Below are 25,971 nucleotides of genomic sequence, written 5' to 3' on the forward strand. Positions count from 1 at the left end.
TCTTCTGCTTCTGTTAGGTCCATACCATTTCTGTCCTTTATCGAGCCCATCTTTGCATGAAATATTCCCTTGGTATCTCTCTTTTAGAAAAGATCTCTAGTTGTTCCCATTCTATTGCCTTCCTCTATTTCTTTGCACTGTTCACTTAAGAAGGCTTTCTTATCTCTCCCTATTATTCTCTGAAACTCTGCATTCAGTTGGGCATATCTTTCTCTTTCTCCTTGCCTTTCACTTCTTTTCTTTTCTCAGCTAACTGCAGGGCCTCCTCAACCATTTTGCTTTCTTGCATTTCTTTTTCTTTGGGATGGTTTTGGTCACTGCGTCCATAACAGAAGAAGCAAGAATCACAATCCTATGGCCTCCAGAATGAAAACCACATCACAGAAAACTAACCAAAATGATCACATGGATGTAACTTAATGACTCTTATCCGCCATGCTGTGTAGAGCCACCCTAGTCGGTTGGGTCATGGTGGAGAGTTCTGACAAAACGTGGTCTACTGAAGAAGGGAATGACAAAGTTCTTCAGTATTCTTGCCTTGAGAACCCCATTAACAATATGAAAAGGCAAAGAAATATGAAACTAGAGATGAGCCCCTCAAGTCCGTAGGTGTCCAATATGCTACTAGGTAAGAGTAGAGAAATAGCTTTAGAAAAGAGGCTGAGCCACAGCAAAAACAATGACCAGTTGTGGATGTTTCTGGTGGTGAAAGTCAAGTCCAATGCTGTAAAGAAATATTATTAGGAACCTGGAATGTTAGGTCCATGAATCAAGATAAATTGGATGTGGTCAAACAAGAGGTGGTGGCAAGAGTGAACATCGACGTTTTAGCCATCAGTGAATTAAAACGGATGGGAATGGGAGAATTTAATTCAGATGACCATTGTATCTTCTACTGTGGGCAAGAATCCCTTAGAAGAAATGGAGTAATTTCTTAATTACTCCATAATTACTATTAATTACCATGATCAACAAGAGTCCAAACTGTAGTACTTGGGTGCAGTCTCAAAAATGACAGGATGATCTCAGTTCCTTTCCCAGGCAATCCATTCAACATCACAGTAATCCAAGCCTATGCCCCAACTACTAATGCCAAAGATGAAGTTGAACAGTTCTAGGAAGACCTAAAAGACCTAGAACTAACACCAAACAAAGACATCCACTTTATCATAGGGGACTGGAATGCAAAAGTAGAAGTTAAGAGATACCTGGAGTTAATAGGAAAGTTTGGCCTTGGAGTACAAAATGAAGCAGGGCCAAGACCAACAGAGTTTTGCCATGAGAATGCACCACTGGTCGTAATAAACACCCTCTTCCAACAACATGAGAGATGACTCTACATATGGACATCACCAGATGGTCAATACTGAAGATGGAGAAGCTCTATACAGTCAGAAAAAACAAGACCTGGAACCGACTGTGGCTCAGATCATGAGCTTCTTATTGCAACATTCACACTTAAATTGAAGAAAGTACAGAAAACCACTAGGCCATTCAGGTGTGGCCTAATACAGTGGAAGTGACAAATAGATTCAAGAGATTAGATCTGAGAGACACAGTAGGGTGGAAAGCCATATGAAAAACTACTTACAAAACAGTAAGATGAAATGTTATAAAACAGAAATGTTATAAACACAGACTCAATGAGGAAAAGGAATACAGCACAGGAAAGGCAGCACACAGATGCCAGCGTCTGAGCTGGATTAGGGAAGGCTTACAGATGCTCAATGGGCCGCAACCCAGGGAAGATACAAAAGTGTGACATGAAAGACATCTAGAGTGGTTGGAATCTGCATGTGGTTTAATTTGGCTAAAATTGATATGCAGCAAAAGAAGGGGTAGGAAGAGAAATATAGTGAGAAAGGAAGGAAGAAATGATTCTATAAATGCAATTGGGAGATGCTAGTGACAAAACCTTCTTACTTTTTTTTCTGAAAAAACTTTATTTTTAATTTGAATGTTAAGAATTTTTCTTACTCCTCTGTGGGAATACTTGATTCATGAAATATATTAACTTTTGTTATTGCAAACACTTTTTTTAAACTTAAGTTTTACTCACTTTAAATTTACCTAAGTTTTAAAGTTTGATATAGTTAAAGTAATTGCTTTTTTGTAATTGATGCCTCTGTTTTTATGTTCATAAAGTCCAGTTGGAATGTAACTACAAGAGATGTTATTAAGATCCAACACAAGGTAAAATAGGAGGAGGAGAACCAAGGTAGATTCGATTAACAGCATGTGAGAAGAGAAAAAGTAGGAGAGAAAAGCACTGTCTGGAAGGCAAGATGCATTAAAGCATAACTTCCCAACTAACGAGCCCAAGTTGAGTCAGCTGAAGGTGGAGGAAGAATACTAAAAAATTATTTTCAAGGTTCAAAGGAGACAAATCTACATTTGCTTTCTCAAGAGTTAGAGTTGTTTCCAGTTTCCATAGATTTATAAAATCCTAAGTTTTCTCCTAAGTCCAAGGATCTTAGCATATCTTTTACTTTGATGGTTTCATTAAAACGGCAATTATCAAACTGAATTCCATTCTAATTCCACATGATTCAAGTAACCAATTCCTTTTTCCTCCTAGTAAACTCCCAAGTTTTCTTTGGTAGACCTACTTTCTCCTCTAAATTCTATGACGAACGAGAAATTTAACTTAAATAAGTTCAAGAACACCTTCTGGTTGTTTCAACTTCCACTTTTGTGGCTTTTAAGAATCTATGATGGTCTACTTTGACATAAGCTTTTGGACATATCCAAAAATTGGTGAGAAAAACAGTGAGTACAATGCAGATATTTAACCTTATTAACTTACAGGTAACAGTAAAATATAAATTCACTCTGACTACAGAAAACAGATTACTCACCTGCGACCACATTCTGAATATTTACCAATGTTTTTTAATATTAAGGCAGCTGTTAGTCGGATGTGTTTAGTTATTGGTCCCTCTTTTTCATCCTTAATAAGGAAAAGAAAAGAAAAAGAATAAAGATCTAAATCATACAGTGTTCACACCTTCATAGTTAAGGCTCCAAGGCTCACTTACTGTAAAATCTCGAAAGACAAGATTTCTTGATCCTCTCCTTAGAGCCATAAGGGCAGCACTGGGATGATTCACAATGGCCTTTTGTGCTCTAGGAGTTGAGCTTGTGCCCCCTACAGCTGGCTGCCTAAATTGACCAGGGAGAGGAAGAGATTGTTAACATGACAATTCAGGCAGACTGACAACAAATGACCAACCTGCCAAACCTGAACGTGGTTACTCGAAGTAGACACAGGGTGAGTAAAAGCTCTGGTGGCCCAGCAGTAATACTTACTCTTTGTGTCAACCGAGGCAAAAGGATTCATGGTCTTTTATTTGCAATCTATCAACTTTAAAGCAAACAACAGATGTCCTAGTACAACCCATATATATATATATATATATATATAAATACAACCCATATATATATAAATTTAACCCATATAAATAGCTTAAAAGTTGAGTTCACATCTTTGAATGCAATGTTAAGATGTTAACAAAGAATAGTCTACAAGTTGAGCTGGATATTAGTTTTGCTAAATGCTACTTACAAGTAAAATATATCTCCTAAGAGTGTACTGGTATATGTATAGGTCACCCAGGAAAAGATCATCTAATACGATAATAACATGAAATTATGCTAACTACTACATTTCAAACTATTACTATCTTATAGAATTTTTTATTAACCAATTTCAATCATTTCAGTATAGCTCTATTGTCCTCTAGCAAAGATGGAGGGACTGCAGAGACAGATTTTATATAAAATCAGATTCAAACTACTCTAGGTTTCCTTTGCCACACAGAAAAACTGCATCAGTCAGTATCCGTTGCATTCTGCTGAGGCAACATTGGAGAGAGAACTGGCTCCCGGGAGAAAGTCCCATTCCTGCCCCTCACTAGCTGCATGACTTTGAACCCTTCCATTTGCCCCTTTGCGCTTCAGGTTTCACATCTGTAAAGTGGGGATATTTCTGGCATTTTTTTACATGAGTAAACTAATTCTGAATATTAAGTTAACATAAAAGCAATCTCTAAATTGAAAGCCAATTTTGTCTATATCTACATATAGATTTCTCTAGATAAAGAACTATGTATCAACACAGATAAAAATTATTGACTATGTATAAATGAGAAAGATTTTTTATTATAACGGATATACCAAAATAACCCTCCAAATTTGAACAAAATCAAACATATTGCAGCACACTATTATTAGCTACATAGAAGTGAAGTGAAAGTCAGTCAGTCATGTCTGATTCTTTGTGACCCCATGAATTGTAGCCCACCAGACACCTCTGTCCATGGGATTCACCAGGCTAGAATACTGGAGTGGGTTCTCAGGGATTGAACCTGGGTCTCCTGCATTGGAGACAGATTCTTTACCATCTGAGCCACCAGGGAGGCTGAAAGCTACATTAATATATACAAATTAAATACAGTTCACCCTTGAACAACATGGGAGTTTGGGTACCCACTCTCCCTGTAGTCCAAAACATGCATATAACTTTACATTTGAACCCCCACACCTGCAGTTCCATATCTGTGGCTTCAACCAACCAGAGATGGAACAGCATCACAGTATTCACTGTGACAAACATCCACCTGTTAGCAGATCCTCCCAGTTGATACCTGTGTTGTTCATGGGTCAACTGTACAGTGAAAATTATAGAAAAAAGTATTTGGCAGAAAAGTGACTTTCCACTGCTTTGAGGGTAAATCTAAACTCATGTTTATGGCTTATGACAGCCTCAGCTATTTTTTCCTCATTCTATAGATCTCAGTTTGGATTCACTTTCTATCCAAAGCCTTCTATGGTCTCCTACATTGGTGTAGGTGGGCTTCCACAGTGTCCTGTGCATTTGATGCCATTTAATAAGAATCATCTATATCTCTCATTGTATCTCCAGACTTGAGAATGGCAAAATATATCTTGGTCATGTATACTTCATGTCATATTTTAGTGCCTAGCTGAGGCATGAATAGTAATGGAGAGAATAAAAAATAACGGGATGAATAAAGTATGTAAGCAGCTTCTGGTATTCCCACCCTTGTAGTTCTGTCTAGAATTTCAGCTCTCTGAAGTTAGACTAAACCGTGTCCTCAGAATTCCCTATGTTTGGCATAATGTTCAGTACACAGCAATATCTCAAAAAATGTTGACATTAATTTATCTTCATATTATAATAATTAAAATACAACTATCCCTTGGTATTCATGGGGGACTGGTTCCAGGACCCCCTGAGGATACCAAAATCCTAGAGCCAATCCCAGACAGATACCAAGCGATGGCAGTATTTGCATATAACCTACACACATCCTCTTGTGTGTTGTAAATCATTCAGATTACTTATATACTCAGTACAATGCAAATGATATGTAAATAGTTGCTGCTGCTGCTGCTGCTGCTGCTAAGTCACTTCAGTCGTGTCCGACTCTGTGTGACCCCATAGACGGCAGCCCACCAGGCTCTGCCATCCCTGGGATTCTCCAGGCAAGAACACTGGAGTGGGTTGCCATTTCCTTCTCCAATGCATGAAAGTGAAAAGTGAAAGTGAAGTCGCTCAGTAGTGTCCAACTCTTAGCGACCCCATGGACTGCAGTCTACCAGGCTCCTCCACCCATGGGATTCTCCAGGCAAGAGTACTGGAGTGTAGTGCCATTGCCTTCTCCAAAATAGTTGCTAGTATATGGCAAATTCAAATTTGCTTTTTAGAATTTCCTGAAAAAAATTTTTTTCAAATATTTTTGATCCCTGGTTGGTTGAATATTCAGGTGTTGAACCTAAAGATCTGGAGGGCTGACTGTATTATTTAGAATTAAAGCCCTCAGTTGGAAACTACAAAATAGGAGATATTATGTAAATTTAATAAGGACCTTACAGGAATCCACAGTCAACTCAGAACTTGACTACAAGTTATTATAAGTGTTCATGGAAATAAAAGGTAAATGAATAACAAACAGTAAATGTGACATATACATTTTACGTTGGACCATCACATGCCACTGTAGCCTCTCCTCAGGAGTAGTTGTAGGAATAAATCTCTCTGCCATTATCAAGTACATGTTCAACTCCTCTCCCAAAGGACAAAGAACCATATATTTATTTCCAATTTACAAAGCATTTCTCATAGATCATCTGCCATTACTACCAAGTGACTTGTCTGCAAAGTGGAATCAAAATATTAGAGCTACAAGGTACTTATACACCATGTGGTTCAGCCAATATAAAAAGTGATTCCTAGGGCACTTATGCACTTTGAACAGGGTCACATACATAGCTGGACTACAACCCAGGTTTCCTGTCTCCTGACATGCTGAATTGCCTTTTATTGCTATTTTGCCTAGTTTCCTGATTTGTCTTTTATTTAAATGCACAACAGGAAGTAAACTCATGTTCCTTACTTGGTAGATTTTTGATTTCCTGCTTGTCCTGGTTCATCTTGTTTTAATCCTGCAAGCAGAGCATCCTTTGAACAGTGCTTGTCCTTTTTAAGAAAACGGAAGTAAAAAACATAAGCATCAAGATCTCTAATGCAACTAAATGAGCTACAAGTCAAATAGTATTAAGAAAGTGTACCTGTAAGTGAGTGATGAAAGAAAACCTCTGTCGTTGAAAAGGCTCACAACCTTCCCAAAGACACTGCCCTGGATATACGTCTTTTCCTCCATGTTCAGTTGCTGCATGGTAGAAAACCTGTGAGGGGGTCTGAAACCACCTACAAAAAATAGAAGTAGTAGAAATGTTCTAACACTTAGATATGTTCTTTAAAATAGAAAACCTGCTCTCTTAATACAAAAGCTCCAGAACAAATAATGAGCAAAACAGTACAAATAAATATCATTCCAAATAATATTTTTAAAATTTCTGCTTATACTTAAAAGTCAAATACTCAAAAGTTCTGAACACTTCTGGTAATTAGATATAAGCTTAATATTTCACTCTCATTTCCCTAACTTCAACGAAAGTCAGTTAAGAATCTCTTGAAAGTAGATAAAATTTCATTTGAAAACACAACAGAACATAATCTCATAAACAAATACCATACTCTGTTGTACTTTTAGAAGCTGCTCAAGCATTTACCAGATTTCATATCACATATAATAAACTCCAGCATATTCAATCTAAAAATCTAAATGCTATAAACTTTGGTGAGTCTGGCTCTTAAGTTGAATTCACATTTTGTATGTCCATCCATGTTTAAGAAGTCATGTCTCTCGTTTCTCCAACGTCATACCTTACTCAGTTAGAGACCTTGAGGTTTAATAATACAAATACCTTAGTATATCTGGCCAAGGACAGAAATCTGAAGAAAATCAGACACTGTACTACTGCCTTGTTAAATAGAATATATGGCAATGAGAGAGAATACTGGAATCCAGACAGCAAAGACTACATTAAAAGACTTCAATTACTAACTACTAACTCAAATATTTATATAGTCAATATCTTTAAAGTTTATAGCAGAACTCTCTCAGAATTGAATTTTTTATGGATGTCAGATAAACATGTCTATATTTGAGCCAATTTCTGATGTGGAGCACATATATAATATTTCAAATTAATATTCCTTCAGGAAATAAATGATAGGCATTTTAAAATAAATTTTAATCAAAAGAACTGAATACTGAAGTATAAAAGATGATGTTAAAAACCATTGTAACTGACATATTCCATCTATATAAATACTTCATCTATATAAATAATTTCTGATAGTTTTATTATAAAACTATCATGGATTCAAAGAATTAATATAGTTTAAAGTGACTACCCAAAGCGATCTACAGAGTAAATGCATTCCCTACCAAAATTTCAATGGCATTTCTGACAGAAATAGAACAATTAATCCTAACATTTGTACAGAATCGCAAAAGCTCCCAAAAAGCTAACGCAATCCTTAGAAACATGAAAAGTTGGCGGCATCATGTGCCCTAATTTCAAACTATATTACAAAGCTACAGTAATCAAAACAGTATGGCATCTGCATAAAAACAGACACATAGAACAGAGAGAGCCCAGAAATAAACTCATGGATATATAATCAATTAATTTATGATAAAGAAGTCAAAAATATATAATAGAAAACAATGCCTTAATAAGAAATGTTGGAAACAATGCATAGCCACATGCAACAAAAAAGAAACTCAACTACTCTTTTATACCATACAAAAAAAAATTAACTCAGAATGGATTAAAGACTGGAATGTAAGGTTTGAAATCATAAAAGTCCTAGAAGAAAACAGAAGTGTTAAGTTGCTGAACACAGGCTTCAGCAATGATTTCTGCAGATTTGATACTGATACTAAAAACAAAAGCAACAATAAACAAAAATAAGCAAAAATAAATAAGTGGGACCACATCAAACTAAAAAGCATCTGTGAAAGCAATGGAAACAATCAACAAAGTAAAAGGACAATGTACTGAATGTGAGAAAATATTTACAAATCATACATCTCATAAGGGGTTAACATACAAAGCACATAAGGAACGCATACAGCTCAGCAGCAAAAATCCCAAAATTTTTAAATGGGTAGAGGTTCTAATTAGACACTTTTTCAAAGAAGACATACAGGTACATGAAGAAATCAATATCAAAACCACAATGAGATGTTACCTCACATATGTTAGGAAGACTACTATCAAAAACACAAGAAAGAAGTGTTGATGAGGATATGGAGAAAAACAAAACCCCTGTCCCTGTGCACCCTTAGTGAGAATGTAAACTGGTGTAGCTACTGTGAAAACTATAGAGATTTCTCAAAATATTAAAAATAGAACTACCATATGATCCAGCAATTCCCACTCTGGATATTTAGCAAATAAATGAAAACACTAATTTGAAAAGATATGTACACCCCCATGTTCACTGTAGCATTATTTAAAAAAGCCAAGATACAGGAACAACCTAAGTATCCATGACAAGCCTAAACAGTGCATTAAAAAGCATAGATATCACTTTGCTGACAAAGATCAGTATAGTCAAAGCTATGGTTTTTTCAGTTGTCATGTAGAGATGGGAGAGTTGGGCCATAAAGAAGGCTGAGCACTGAAGAACTGATGCTTTCGAACTGTGGTTCTGGAGAAGACTCTTGAGAGTCCCTTCAACTGCAAAAAGATCAAATCAGTCCATTCTAAGAGAAATCAACCCTGAATATTCACTGGAAGGACTGATGGTGAAACTGAAGCTCCAATACTTTGGTCACCTGATGTGAAGAGCTGACTCATTGGAAAAGACCCTGATGCTGGGAAAGATTGAGGGCAGGAGGAGAAGGGGGTAACAGAGGATGAGATGGCTGGATGGCCTTATCGACTCAATGGACATGAATCTGAGCAAACTCTGGGAGAAGTGAGTAACAGCGAAGCCTGGTGTGCTGCAGTCCATGGGTTTGCAAAGAGTCGGACATGACTTTGTGATTGAACAACGGGTCCATCAACAGATGAATGGAAAGAAAATGAGAGAAATATTATACTGCCATGAAGAAAGGAGAAAATCTTGTCATCTGTAATCTGGATGGCCTCAAGGGAATCATGCTAAGTGAAATATGTCAAACCAAGAAAGACAAGTATCATATGAACTCATTTAATATGTGGAAGGTGAAAAAAAGAATAACAAAAAAAACCCAAATCCTCCCACTAAGGTCACAGGTAAAGAGAAGAGACTGGTGGTTGTCAGAGGCAGGAGATGGGGGGCAGGATATGAAATAGGTCAAAAAGTACAAAACAATAGTTATAAAGAATCTGCCTGCAATGAGGGAGATCCAGGTTTGATCCCTGGGTTGGGAAGATCTTCTGGAGAAGGGGATGGCTACCCACTCCAGTACTCTTGCCTGGAGAATTCCATGGTGGGGTACAGTCCATGAGGTCACAAAGAATTGGACACAACTGAGCAACTAACACTTTCACTCATAATTCTATTTCATTAATATGAAATAATGACTGGAACACTACTATCACAAGAAGACAGGTCTCATTTTACTTTTAAGATTTTATCTAAATACTCTTAATTTATTAACTGAAAAGTAAAACCATTTACACACACCAAACACACAAATCAAACTCCAAATGCACTGACTTGTCAGAGTCAAAATGTTATCTATTTTAAACTATTTTGTAATACATTAAATGAAGCAAGTTTATTTACAATACATAAAATTGATGAATCTACTGGTTAAAAGAAAAAAGAATGCAGTTAGTCCTTCTTTAAATCAATTTAAACTACTAAACACACACAACTCTGTGTGCATGTGGTTTTAAGACAACAGGAATTTTTAAGTGCTCAATTTACCTGCTAAACACAGGGTCTATTATGTCCCTTTTACCTATGGTGTTTCCACTCATCCTAATTCTATTTTCTCTCTATTCATCTAACTGTTTAAGTCATACAAGCCAGACTTTAACTGAATATGGTACAAGGTAAAGTTCTAAAACAGTGATGAAGCTGGCTACAATGATCACATGAAGGTGGAAAGAAATTAAGGTTTCCAAATCCACTAAGTGGAATATTTGGACTTAAAATGCATAAATGTAATTTCAAATTAAAACAATGAGTTTTCAGGGAACTTTATTTTTTTCTGAGATGGGGAAGAATAAGACATGCAGTGGGATGTCACTAATGTCTACCACTGTGTCCAAACAATTTCCCTTACTTCTACTTTTCTATCAACAACCTACCCGGTCCCCTGAAACAAGCAACACGTTCATTTAAAGAGATGAGAAAATTTCATAAAGGCAACCAAATGAAAATAAAAATTTCCTGGGATTCAATTACCTAAACTGCTAACACTTTGGTTGTTGTTGCTGTTTAATCTTAAGTTGTGTCCGACTCTTTGCGAGCCCATGGCCTGTAGCTCACCAGGCTCCTCTGTCCAAGGGATTTCCTAGGCAAGAATACTGGAGTGGGTTGTCATTTCCTTCTCTGGTGGATTTCCTGACCCAGGGATCAAGTCCACATTTCCTGAACTGCAGGCAGGTTTTTTACTGCTGAGGCACCATAAGTCTTCACTTTGTCTTGTGTTTTTTAAACAAAACTGAGGTGTTTTGTTTTTTTTAATTGAAGCAGAGTTGATTGACAATGTTGTGTTAGTTTCTGGTATACAATAGGTGATTCGGTTATATACATATTCTTCTTCATATCCTTTTCCATAATGGTTTCCCTGATGGCTCAGAGGGTAAATCATCTGCCTGCAATGCAGGAGACCCCCGTTCGATCCTGGGTTGAGAAGATCCCCAGGAGAAGGAAACAGCAACCCACTCTGGTACTCTTGCCTCAAAAATCCCATGGATGGAGAAGCCTGTCCATGGGGTTGCAAAGAGTCAGACATGACTGAGTGACTTTCACTTTCACTGAATATAGTAAGACCTTGTTATTTGTCTAATTTATATAATAGTAAGCTATATCTGTTAATTCCAGACTCCTAATTTATCTGTGCCCCACTTCCTTTCCCTTTCCATAACCATAGTTTGTTTTCTATGTCTGTGAGTCTAAGTAACTGGGTCTGTTACTAATATAATTTTATATACCACTGCCATATGGTTATATGATGCCTTTGTACAAATAAAAAGAATGTCCTTCCTTAAGATGCTTTATCACCATCTGTGAAAAACTGTTGTAATAAATATGCAACTTCTGGCATGTACAATGTGAAGGTTGCTTCCCCTCCTCCTCCCACACACTTTGGGGTCAAACAACCACAGGTAGAGGAACTAAGTAAATAACTTCACTCCAAAACTCATTTTACTTATTGTTACTCTAGCTTTCAGGATGGCTGTTGGAATTAAATATGGTGATACATGTAAAATTATTTGGCAAATAGTATGCCAACAATAAATGAGAGCTATTATCAACATAATCATTATTATTAGTAGTAGTTGTTGTAGTGGTAGCAGTGGTAACCTTTCATTTTAACCTTGCCCATCTTGTTAATCATGTACTCTGAGATCTTTTCCCCAGCTATTTCAACACTGTCATACCTTGTTCAGTAAAGTTTATTAGTCCATCTCCATGTTAATGGTCCCTATTATCAACTATTACTCACAACTCATTTTATTAATTTCTGCACCCAAAACCACTCCCCACAGCCTGCTCCAAACTTTTCACCTTTTGTTAAACACTGAACTTCAATCTTGTTAGAGCTCATCTTCACCTGTATTCGTGTGAATTTCTGAACTAAGTGATTTTTACATCTCTGGGTGGGGGGACGGGCTATTACTGAAAGAATTTGTTACTCTGTTAGAGCTTCCTTAACTTCCTTTTTCTTTATATTACATCTTCTGTCATTAATCATTTTTCCTTCCTTTGGATATTAGCCAGAAGTAGCCACTGTGTCCAGGGTTAACTCCTTCACTTACATACTGAATTCTATTTTGTTTCTTCATAAACTATCCCTTCTTTTGCATCTTCTATCTTTCTGTTTCTCCTGAATCTTATACTAAAGCATAACAATATAAATGCTACTCCAACTAAAAACAGTAGAAACACTTTTTTTTGGATCCTGTTACTTTCTCAAAAGATAGAAACTAGATTTACAGTATCTGGCAAAGTGATACAAAATTTAATACCTAGTACATTTATTATAGTAAATATATCCAACACTTTTTCTCAGTCACTGGCCATCTTTCAAAGATATATATATATATATATTATTTTCAATTACATCATCAATACAATTTATAATGCCTAATCTCCTGCTCATTACTCAAATAGTCACAGCTAAAGCTCAGGATTAGCCTTTATTCTTTCACTGAAATCCCCTTCAGCCAAATTCTTTTTTTCCTTTATCCTAGTGAAAAGCTGTTTGGTTCAACTGAACAAGTTATTCAATAAGGCTACTAGGTGCAAGTTTTCTGATTTTAATTCCCCTAAGCAAACACTTGAGGTTAAAACACTTACTACCAGAACTTTTAAAAGCCAAAAACCATGACATTATTGGTATAATCTATACCAATACTTTCGGAGAAGGCAATGGCACCCCACTCCAGTACTCTTGCCTGGAAAATCCCATGGATGGAGGAGCCTGGAAGGCTGCAGTCCATGGGGTTGCTGAGGGTCGGACACGACTGAGAGACTTCACTTTCACTTTTCACTTTTAGGCATTGGAGAAGGAAATGGCAACACACTCCAGTGTTCTTGCCTGGAGAATCCCAGGGACGGGGGAGCCTGGTGGGCTGCCGTCTATGGGGTTGCAACAAGTCGGACATGACTGAAGCGACTTAGCAGCAGCAGTAGCATACCAATACTTTGGCCACCTCATGCGAAGAAATGACTCACTGGAGAAGACCCAGATGCTGGGAGGGACTGGGGGCAGGAGGAGAAGGGGATGACAGAGGATGAGATGGCTGGATGGCATCACTGACTCGATGCACATGAGTTTGGGTAAACTCCAGGAGTTGGTGATGGACAGGGAGGCCTGGTGTGCTGTGATTCATGGAGTCGCAAAGAGTCAGACATGACTGAGCAACTGAACTGAACTGAACTGAACGTATGATTACTAATATCATTTTTCCTACCATCAAACACTTAGGCATCATGAAAACATAAGTGAAGTAGATAAAGTACACTTTTTCTATTACTTTAAGATGTCATTATTTAAAATTCTTCAATCAATGCAGGAGGTTATATATTAATAGTATATATTATAATATTTAAATGATTTACCATATGTAAAAGAATGGTAAATGGTAAAATCATTAAAATATTATAATATATACTTTTTTACCATATGTAAAAGAACGAGTCTTCCCTGGTGGCTCAGACGGTAAAGTGTCTGTCTACAATGCAGGAGACCCAGGTTCGATCCCTGGTTTGGGAAGATCGCCTGGAGAAGGAAATGGCAATCCACTCCAGAACTATTGCCTGGAAAATCCCATGGACAGAGGAACCTGGTAGGGTACAGCCCATGGGGTCGCAAAGAGTCGGACACGACTGAGCAACTTCATTTTCACTATATGTAAAAGAACAGTTTAAAAACAAACATCTGTAGCTATAAAGCTAAGATTATTTCCTCTGTCTTTAAAACAAAACTAAAAGGGCTGAAAATAGCACATTTACAGTTTTCTTAATTGCTCAATTTCTTGGCAAGTTATTTTTCCTTAATGACCAAAACGTATTCCATGTCCCTCTTAATAGCCCTCTTCCTGCAAAAAAATTTAATTTGACTTAAAACACATGTGATACTCTGCAGGAAAATTTTCATTTAAAAGCAAAATATGCATTTAATAAATGCACTAAATGATACATCAAAAAATCTACACTGCAAACACATTTCGGTTTTTAAAACAGCTGTATTATTAGTTGTAAAAAGCAATATTACTAGTGGGGAACTAAATGCTTCTGTTGCTGCAGACATGAATTCTCTACTCCCAGCTTCTTTGCCCCAGTCAGCCCAGATTCAAAGCCACAGATAGAAACAACTGACTGACTGGCTTAGTTGCCAAAGAAAATGAGGAAAGATGCAAGTATGTGGTCTATTTTTGGCTTTTAGAGAAAGAGATTGTACCTCCCAGTAATACTCAATTTATGTACTGAGTAATACTCAAAGTATCTCAACTGAGGAAGAGGGTTCCAGTGGAAGACAGCCAAAACCAACAGTCTTTGGCTCTGCTTCTTTTCCTCTTAGTAAGTAATAATATCAATAAAAATAAAATATTAATAATAGTAGAATATTATTAACAACCAACTTATTACTAACCTACTGTTCTGTAATGCAGTTACATATTTTATATAGCAAAACAGAAAATGTATTGTCAGGGATCTTGGTTAAATATGCTTTTAAAATGTGAACCCTCCAGTAAAATCTGAATATGGGATAAAATAATAGTTCACAGTTGAAAAGTAGTATGGAAACATATTTGAACAAGTTAGGCATTACGATAATGTTATGCTTAATAAACTAAACAGAAGCTTGGAGATAACACTGAATGGTGTGTGTGTTTATTTTCAATAAGATAAATAAAGCATGCAAATACACCGAATCTTTGGATTTTTACTTGAATTCTTTGAAAGTTACGGCAGTATACTACTTCATACCATTCTTGACAAAGCTGAACACAGTATAAAGCACCTCTTTTTATATGAAGTTCTGTTTGTTCAGAACTTATTATGTACTCATATATTCACAAACATCATCTTACTTGAATTCTGTGATAGCCTTCTGAAGAAGGCAAAACTATCACCACTATACTGCTGAGGAAACAAGCTTTTAAGCTTACTATAACTTTCTAGAGCCATAGTTTCTAGAGCCATGTGGCAAGAGCTGGGATTTGAAAACAGGTATGTCTAACACTAAAGATCTGATTTTTTTCTACTATCCTAGAACACATGACTGTTTACTTGGGTAATTTGTACACATTCATTACTAGGTAAAAACTGAGGCATTACACTTTTATACACACCATCCATTATACTATGATTTTTTTCTTTAAATGTTAGAAAATTCTGAAAGAATACTAGGTTTGAGATTAGCATTTGTACCTAATTCTCCTTATTGTGTACACAACTCTCAAAGAACAAAGTTTATTTAATAAGCTACAGGCTAGATTTCTGACCCCAAGAAATTCTTTTACCAAATATTTTAAGGAACACTGAAAAGGACTTCAATACAATTTGCAAATTGGTCTCATAGTATGTAACTTTTTGGTTTCAGGTACCATCTTCAAGTAGTCTTTGGTACTCAGTGTTTGAAAGAACAAAGCAAGGTAAAAACAAACAAGAGATCAAAGACAAACTATAACGATACATTATATATTTCAATTATAAACTGACGTTAACATCATGCTGACAATATATTAATAAGAATAAAGATAAGAATAAGGACTTCTAGTTTCTGTTCAGACATATAAAGAGCCTGGAAGTTGTCACTCCCATCCTCAGAACAAGAAAAACTGTGGAACAAAATGAAAATTAACAACATTTAAAATCATCAGAGAACTGAGGTCACAAGGCAAACTGTTTCCCTGAAAACTAAGTAGACTGCTGAATATAAAGAAACAGAAATAATTGCTTAAATCAGTAACTGAGAGGAATACTGAAGCAGAAACCATGAATTGACGGAGACCCAGTATGGACTATCCTGAAAGGTAAAAAATCCTGAAGGGCCAATCTCTAGGGAAAGCCCACACTTTTGTGAGTTTTATATCTAGGAACCCTAGCAGGTTCTCCTGGTAGACTGGGAAAAAACTCCCTAATACTTACAACAGGTAGAGGGAGAAAGTAACATTTTAAAATATGCCTGGGGTGTTCTTTTCTCCTTAATTAAGGCCTGCTCTCAAGAAAAATTACCAGAGCCTTATCTGACCTAGGGGAAAAGCAAACATAATTTGAGCCCCTTCAGATGCCCTGTCTCATATAAGGGGAGAAAAACAATGGCTATGAAACTCTTCTCAAAGTCATAGCTCCAGAGACTCAAATCCACCTTTCAAAAAGGTAAAATTTAGTCATGAGAACGTTTCCCCTGCCTAGTATGCTATCACTTCATAAGCAGTGTTCCAACAGAACTGAGGATTACAACTGAGAGAGCTGTCAGATACAGACTCTACTTTAAAAGGAATATCTAAGGAAACCCAAACACAACAGCAAACATTAACAAAGCATAACTCCTTGCTAAACAAACACAAAACTCACACCGAAAGTCTATTTATCTCAGTTCCTATTAAGTGATGCACATCCAACATTCAACAAAAAGACATGCTATGTGTTAAAGCAAAATTAAACTACAGACTGAAAATATAATACAAGCATCAGAACCAGACTCAGGCATGGCAGAGATTAATTGGCATGGCAGAGATAATTCCCAGAATTATCACCCTGGGAATTTTAAATGATTATGATTAATAGGTTAAGATGCTAATCAAAAAAGGTGTACCATGTAAGAAGAGATGAGTAATGTAAGCAGAGAAATGGAGATATTAAGAATCAAAAGGAAATGCTAGAAATAAAATAAAAAAAAAAAACAACTGAAACAAAGGATGCCTTTGATGAAAATCATCAGTAGACTAGACATGGCCAAAGAATTGATGAGCTTGAACATATGTCAACAGAAATGTCCCAAACTGAAGAAGAAAGAGAAAAAGAAGAATTGAAAAAAACAGAAAGAGAATGTCCAAGAACTGTGAGACAATTACAAAAGGTATAACATACGTATATTGGGAATAGCAGAAGGAGAGGAAAGAGAGAAAAAACAAGAAATACTTGAAGTAAGAACGGCTGAGAATTTTCTAAAATTAACAACACATCAAACGACAGATCTAGGAAACTCACAGAACATCAGATAGGCTAAATGTAAAAAAAAACTACACTTAAGCATATCTTATTCAAACTGCTAAAATCCAAGGACAAAAAAATCTTGAAAGAAGCCAGAGAGAAAAAATCCTTACTAAGAGAACAAGGATAAGATTATCCTGGATGCTTCTTGAGAAACTATGCAAGGAAAAAGAGTAGCGTGAAAAATTTCTATAAAATGTTGAAAGAAAAAGATTCATCAACCTAGAATTTTGTGTACACAAAATTGTCTTTGCAAAGTGAAGGAGAAATAAAGACTTTCTTGGATAAACAAAAACTGAGTGCGTTTGCACAGTACATCTGACTACAAGAAATGTTAAAAGAAGTTCTTTAGAGACAGAGAAAGTGGTAGAGGTGAAAACAACTAAGATCTATATAAAGAAAGGAAGGGTGTTAGAGAAGGAACAAACGGAGATAAAATATTTTGTATTTCTATCGACTGATCTAACAGACTAATGATTGTTCAAAATATTGATAAAGCAACAATGTATTTGGCAATTATAACTTCTGGATAAGTAAAATCAAGGACAACTATGGCATAAGGGACACTAGGAAAGACGAATACTCTGGTACAAGGTACCTAAAATATCCAGGAAGCCATATATTGTTTGAAAGTACACTTAGAATACCTATAAATATATATTTCAAACTCTAGGAAAACCATAAAAAATTTTCAAAGAAGCAATTATACTAAGAGAGAGAAGAAAATGGAACCATATAAAGTACTCAATTAAAAGAAAAGAGAGGAATAACATGGACAAAAGAAACACAAACAGTGGAATAAACAGAAAACATTTACAAATATGATAGACATTAATACAATTGTATCAATAATCATTTTAAATATGACTGGTCTAAATATACTAATTAAGAGACAAAGACTGGCAAAGTAAATATAAAACAATGTGTGGTTAAATGAAAAGGCACAGACTAAAAGTAGAGCAAAGGAGAAATATATACCATGCTGCTGCTAAGTCACTTCAGTCATGTCCGACTCTGTGCGACCCAATAGACGGCAGCCCACCAGGCTCCCCCGTCCCTGGGATTCTCCAGGCAAGAACACTGGAGTGGGTTGCCATTTCCTTCTCCAGTGCATGAAAGTGAAAAGTGAAAGTGAAGTCGCTCAGTCGTGTTCAACCCTCAGTGACCCCATGGACTGCGGCCTACCAGGCTCCTCCGTCCATGGGATTTTCCAGGCAAGAGTACTGGAGTGGGGTGCCATGCTAACACTAATCAAAAGAAAACTGGATTAATTACATTAATTTCATAAAAACAGACCTGAAAGCAAGGATACTATGAGGGACATTATTACATAATGATAAACATGTCAATTCTTCACAAAGATAATTCTTAAGGTATATAATTCTAAAACAAGGCATCAAAATATGAGGCACAATCTGATAGAACTGCAAGGAGAAATAGATGAACCCACTGTCGTACGAGAAATATCAACACCTTCTGCCAGAAATGGACAGATCCAGCAGGCAGAAAATCAGTAAGGATATAGTTGAACTACACAGCACCATCAATCAATTGGATTTAACTGACATTTATATAAGACTTCATTCAATAATAGCAGAAAACACATTTTTCTCATGCTTAAAGGAACATTCACCAAAATAGACCATATAAAACATACCTTAACAAATTTAAAATAATACAAATAACATAAAATAAGCTTTAAGATCTCAATGGAATTAAACTAGAAACCACTAACAAAGAGAGAGCTGAAATGTCTCAAAATATCTGCAGATCAAACAACAAACTTCTAAAACATTCTAACTAATTGAAAATGAAAATACAACTTATCTAAATTTGTGGGCTACAGCTAATAGAGTATACAGAGAAAAGTTATAGCATTAAATGTATGTATTAGAAAAGACCATCTAAAATCAATAATCTAAACTTCCATCTTAGGAAACCAGAAAAAGAAGAGCAACGTAAACTCAAAGCAAACAAAAGAAAAGAATAAAAGTCAGAGTAAAAATCAATTAAAGGAAAACAGACAATCAAGAAAGAAAATCAACAAAACCAGAAGCTGAAAAAGATAAACCTCTAGCCAGCTTAAGCAAGAAAATAAGTCAAAGAAAATACAGATTACTAATACCAGATATAAGGGGGCTGCGGGGCTATAGGTACTGAGCCCACAGGTATTAAAAGCAGTGGTCCCCAACCTTTTTGGCACTAGAGACTAGTTCAGTGGAAGACAATGTTTCCATGAACTGGGGAAGGTATTGAGATTATTCAAGCAAATTACATTTACTGAACTCGATGAACAGGAAGTGGAACTCAGGCAGTAATGCAAGCGATGGGAGCAGCTGTAAACACGTGAAGCTTTACGTGCTGGCCTGTCACTCGCCACCTACTGTGCGGCCTGTGTGGCTTGGTTCTTAACAGGCCACAGACCAGTACCAGTCTTTGGCTCTGAGGTTGAGGACCCCTGATAAAAAGCATAATAAAGGAATATTATAAATAATTTTATGCCACAAATTTGATACTTAGATGAAATGGAACAAAAAAGACATAATCTGCCAAAACTCCACAAGGATTAGCAGATAATCTGAAAGAAACTGAATTAATAACCTTCCAAAGACAAAAAAAAGCACTAGACCTAGATGCTTTCACTGGTGAATTCTACCAAACATTTAAGGTAGAAATGATACCAATTTTCTAGGATTCCTAAAGAAAATGGAAGTGGAGTGAATATTCCTAAATCATTCTCTAAGGCTAGAATTATTGTAGTACTAAAATCACACAAAGATAGAAAAACTACAGACTAGTATCTCTCATGAACACAGATGTGAAAAACAATCACAAATCAAAGCAAGCGATGTATAAAAAGAACTATATACTAATCAAAAATGAATGAAATGAATGATTCACTTTGTCAGTGTGGCCTCCCTACCCTGCTTTACTCCTTCGCTAAGCCATTGAGGCCAACTGTGAGTGAAAGTCACTAAGTCAAGTCCGACTCTTTGGAACCCCATGGACTATATATAGTCCATGGAATTCTCCAGGCAAGAATACTGGAGTAGGTAGCCTTTCCCTTCTCCAGGGAAACTTCCCAACCCAGGGATCGAAGCCAGGTTTCCCGCATTGCAGGTGGATTCTTTACCAGCTGAGCCGCAAGGCAAGCCCTGAATAAGTATCTTAAGGAAAGCTGGAAAAAAAAAATTTATTTATTCCAGGTATGACAGGCTGGTTCAATATTCAAAATTTAATTAATCTAATCCACCACACCAAAAGCCTAAGGAAGAAAAATTGTGTAATTATATCAACAGATATAGAAAAAGCATCTGACAAAGTTTAATACCAATGGATTACTAAAAACTTGGTGAACAGCCCAATTAAAAAATGAATTAAAAATCTAAACAGGCACCCCACCAAAAAGAATATACAAATTGTAAATAAGCATAATTTTGTCATTAAGGTAATACAAATTAAAATGAGATATAGAACGGCTAAAATCGAAAAAGCTGATCGTATCAAATGCTGGTGAGGATATGGAGCAACAGAACTCTCATTCATTATATTGGTGGAATGCAAAACGGCCCAGCCACTTTGGAAAACAGTTTGATAGTGTCTTACAATGTTAAACATAGTATTACCATACGATCAAGCAAATGTAATTCTAAATATTTGCCCAAATTATTTGACAAAGTACGTCCACACAAAAACCTGCATACAAATGTTTATAGTGGCTTTATTTATACTTGTCCAAAACCAAAAGTAACCAAAATGTCCTTCTATGGTTGAATGAGTAAGCAAACTGGTACATCCATACAATGTAGTATCATTCAGCAATAAAAATAAGTGATCAAGCCACAAAAGGCATGGAAGAACCTTAAATACTTATTGCTAAGTGAAAGAAGTCAATCCTAGAAGGCTGCATATTGTATGATTCCAATTACATGACAGTCTGGAAAAGGCAAAACTATACAGAGATAGTGAAAAAAAAAAATCAGTATTTTAGCAGGGGTTAGAAAGGGAGGCAGTTAGGAGAAATGAATATGTGAAGAACAGAAGATTTTCAGAGTGGTAATAATATTCTGTATGACACTATAACGGTAGATCCATGATATGCACAGTCAAAATCCAGAGAAGTGTATATAACACAGAGTGAATCTTAATGGAAACTATGGACTTAGTTAGTTCTAGTCATCATTCATAACATATATACTACACTAATTCAAGACGTTAATATTAGGGGAAACTGTGCAAGGAAGAGAAAGTATATGAGAAAACCTGCACTATAGGTTCAACATTTCTATAAACCTAGAACTGCTTTAAAAAACAGTCTATTCAGTATGGAGATTCCTTAAAAAAAACTAGGAATAAAACTATGATATGACCCAACAATCCCACTATTTGGCATATACCCTGAGAAAAATATAACTGAAAAAGACACATGTACCCCAGTTTTCACTGCAGCACTATTTACAATAGCTAGGACATGGAAGGAGAAGGCAATGGTACCCCACTCTAGTACTTTTGCCTGGAAAATCACATGGACAAAGAAGCCTGGTAGGCTGCAGCCCATGGAGTCGCTAAGAGTCGGACACAACTGAGCGACTTCACTTTCATGCCATTGGAAAAGGAAATGGCAACCCACTCCAGTGTTCTTGCCTGGAGAATCCCAGGGACGGGGGAGCCTGGTGGGCTGCTGTTTATGGGGTCACATAGAGTCGGACACGACTGAAGTGACTTAGCAGCAGGACATGGAAGCTGTGGTATACGTGTACACACACACACACACACACACACACACACACACACACAGACCAGAATATTACTCAGCCATAAAAAGGAACATGTTTGAGTCAGTGCTAAGGAGGGGATGAACCTAGAGTCTGTCTATTATACAGAGTGAAGTTTAGTCAGAAAGAGAAAATCAAATATTGTATATTAACACATTTAAATGGAATCTAGAAAGATGGTATTGATAAATCTATTTTCAGGGCAGTAATAAAGATGCAGACATAAAGAACAGACTTATGGACAAGGAGAGGGGGAAGGAAAGGGTGGGACGAATGGAGAGAATTGCACGGAAACATACACAATACCATATGGAAAATAGATAGCCAGTGGGAATTTCTTATATGACTGAGGGAACTCAAACTGGGACTCTGTGACAACCTAGGGGGTGGGATGGGGTGGGAGGTGGGAGGGAGGTTCCAGAGGGAGAGGACATATATACAGCTATGGCTGATTCGTGCTGCCGTATGGCAGAAAATAACACAACATTGTAAACCAATCATCCTTCAATTGGGCTTCCCCAGTGGCTAGACAGCAAAGAATCTGCCTGCAGCGTGGGAGACCTGGGTTTAATCGCTGGGTCTGGAAGATCCCCTGGAGAAGGGAATGGCTCCCCACTCCAGTATTCTTGCCTGGAGCATGCCATGGACAGAGGAGCCTGGTGAGCTACAGTCCACGGGGTCACAAAGAGTCAAATACGACTGAATGACCAACACAATCCTTCAATTAAAAATAAAATATTTTAAAAGTCTATGAATTTTTTTGAAGAAATAAGATAAATATTACCACTACTATTATATAGCTCACATAGACCACAGCCTTGTCTAACTCAATGAAACTAAGCCATGCCATGTGGGGCCACCCAAGACGGGCAGGTTATGCTGGAGAGGTCGGACAGGATGTGGTCCACGGGAGAAGGGAATGGTAAACCACTTCAGTATTCTTGCCTTGAGAACCCCATGAACAGTATGAAAAGGCAAAATGATAGAATACTGAAGACAATGGATGAGATGGCTGGATGGAATCACCGACTCAATGGACCTGAGTTTGGGTAAACTCCGGGAGTTGGTGATGGACAGGGAGGCCTGGCATGCCTGGTGATTCAAAGGGTCGCAAAGAGTCGGACAAGACTGAGCGACTGAACTGAATTGATTATATAGCTGTTCTGGAAACACTCGATATTATAATTGGATGAGAGGACTAACTAAGGCATAAATATAGAAAACCACCACCACTTAAAAATACAGTGGAAGTTAAGATCATTTATGAATAACAAGAAATAAAAACTATGACTAGCAATAAAATTACAAAAGTTGTAGAATTTATGGGAACAAATATTCAACCCTATACTGGGTTGAAAAAGACTATAATACCATGGAATGATACTTTTTCCTTCTAAGGAAAAAAATACTCAATACTGAAAAAATATTCACTACCTAAAAACAAACAAAAATAGCCATTCATTAAAAGCAATTAAAATAAAAATCCCAACATGGTTCCCTGGGGGAATCTCTGGAAATTCTAAAGTTCATTTGAAAACAGGATAAATATCTGTGTAGGTACCAAGTCTGATTTATATATCACTTTAATTTTGAAAATTAACACAGTGCCTGATACAAGGTAAGTGCTTGAAAAAATGAGAAACACTGAAAAGGGAAATTAGGAGGAGGAACTTGCCACCCAACGTCAAAATTGAAAGTGACAGTATGATAAGGACAGAGACCATTGGGATAACAAGTAATTCAGAAACAGAAAAAGCATACAGAAATTAAGTACATATCAAAGGTGGCCATTCAAATACCTAAGGGAAAAATGAACTAGTCAAATATTAGTCATTTGGAAAACAACAATCATACTTCACTTTACACAGAAACTAAATTACTGATGGATCAAAAAGTTAAAATATTAAAGTGCAGAAGACAACAAAATGTGTAATTTACGATCTAAAAGTTGAGAAGGTTGTTCTGAACATGAAACATGGTTTTTCTGAAGCATGGTTTTTCTAGTCTCTTCACTGAAAAGTCCTAGAAACAAGAGCCAATGTAAAAGCAATGGATACTTCCTGAAGCCCAGATTAAATATCATTTCCCATTAAAAGACATCAGATGTCCTGGCTATGGTTTTTCCAGTGGTCATGTATGGATGTGAGAGTTGCACTATAAAGAAAGCTGAGTGCAGAAAAATTGATGCTTTTGAACTGTGGTGTTGGATAAGACTCTTGAGAGTCCCTTGGACTGCAAGGAGATCCAACCACTCCATCCTAAAGGAGATCAGTCCTGGGTGTTCATTGGAAGGACTGATGTTGAAGCTGAAACTCCAGTACTTTGGCTACCTGATGCGAAGAGCTGACTCATTTGAAAAGACCCCGATTCTGGGAAAGATTGAGGGCAGGAGGAGAAGGGGACAACAGAGGATGAGATGGTTGGATGGCATCACTGACTCAATGGACATAGGTTTGGGTGGACTCTAGGAGCTGGTGATGGACAGGGAGGCCTGGCGTGATGTGGTTCATAGGGTCACAAAGAGTTGGACAAGACTGAGTGACTGAACTGAACTGAACTGTCCTTGGACAAACAGTTGATTCCCCATATAGGGCAGGAAATACACAAATTAAGTCCAGAACATTTCATCTAACAGGGAGAAAGGAAGTTATCAAAGACAAATTAGATCACATCCAGGTTGAACAGGCCTTCACTGGCCAAAGATGGGACAATCTGAACATTAAGAAGGATATAGTATCTGTAATGGATTGAAGTTATCTCAAATATACTTATGTTCACAAGTTCATTCACAACCAAAACCAAATTAAAAACCAAAAACCAAATTAAAATCAAAATCAAAATTAAAAAAAAAAACAAAAAGCACCTCATCTCATAGTCACCTTTGTACAGTTAGTAAACAACTCTTTATTTTGAAAATTGGTAAATAAGAGAAATATTCAATAATCTGGCTTTTTCTCTAAAAACTATTCCTCAGAGAAATAAGACAACTGATAAAAAGGAAACTTTACATTTTATAACGATAAAATAATGTATCTAGGCCGTAATTTTCAATGGCTGTTTACATCACAAAAAGAGACACTAGACAGTGCCTACTGCCTGATGGAGCACACAACGCCATTTCTAAAACGCTGCTCATAAAAATCAAAATGGACTCTTATCAAACTTCTGGACCTAATCACTAATATACAGAAAATTCAAAATCAGAGTAACATGCTACACAATAGCAGCAAAATCAGACTGTGATGCTTTACAGGACAAATGACCTGCTGTTATCAACAAAAACTGTGAGGAGAAAAACTGAGAGATGGAGGGTTATCGCAGATTAAAAAAGACATAACAGCCTTTTCAACCTCAGTCAATGTTTGAATCTTGCATTCCAATTCAAACTCCAAATAAACAGAAGACAGTGGAGAAATGTAAACACTGACTGCCTATTTGAAGAACTCATAAAATTGAAGCAATGGACATCACCAGATGGTCAACACTGAAATCATACTGATTATATTCTTTGCAGCCAAAGATGGAGAAGCTCTATACAGTCAGCAAAAACAAGACCAGAGCTGACTGTGGCTCACACCATGAACTCCTTATTGCCAAATTCAGACTGAAATTGAAGAAAGTGGAGAAATCCTCTAGACCATTCAGGTGTGACTTAAATCAAATCGCTTACGACTATACAGTGGAAGTGAGAAATAGATTTAGGGATTAGATCTATAGACAGAGTGCCTGATGAACTATGGACAGAGGTTCATGACACTGTACAGGAGACTAGAATCAAGCCCATCCCCAAGAAAAAGAAATGCAAAAAAGCAAAATGGCTGTCTGAGGAGGCCTTACAAATAGCTGTGAAAAGAAGGGAAGAGAAAAGCAAAGGAGAAAAGGAAAGATATACCATTTGAATGCAGAGTTCCAAAGAATAGCAAG

General features: G+C 36.7%; 1 protein-coding gene and 1 non-coding gene across 2 annotated transcripts in view; one reads left to right on the forward strand and one right to left on the reverse strand.

Annotated features, from left to right (window-relative positions):
- ARID2 (AT rich interactive domain 2 (ARID, RFX-like)) overlaps positions 1 to 25,971 on the reverse strand; it is a 208,554-nt gene that overhangs the window by 13,823 nt on the left and 168,760 nt on the right. Inside the window, 4 exon segments of the mRNA XM_010837552.1 lie at positions 2,859 to 2,950; positions 3,039 to 3,162; positions 6,420 to 6,502; positions 6,595 to 6,733. Coding sequence (XP_010835854.1) covers positions 2,859 to 2,950; positions 3,039 to 3,162; positions 6,420 to 6,502; positions 6,595 to 6,733 — 438 coding nt within the window.
- On the forward strand, positions 13,752 to 13,823 carry TRNAC-ACA. The gene has a single exon. It is a non-coding gene; the product is annotated as a tRNA-Cys (tRNA).

The sequence above is a fragment of the Bison bison genome, unplaced genomic scaffold (assembly GCF_000754665.1).
Source record: "Bison bison bison isolate TAMUID 2011002044 unplaced genomic scaffold, Bison_UMD1.0 scf7180017864077, whole genome shotgun sequence".
Lineage (NCBI taxonomy): Eukaryota > Metazoa > Chordata > Mammalia > Artiodactyla > Bovidae > Bison > Bison bison.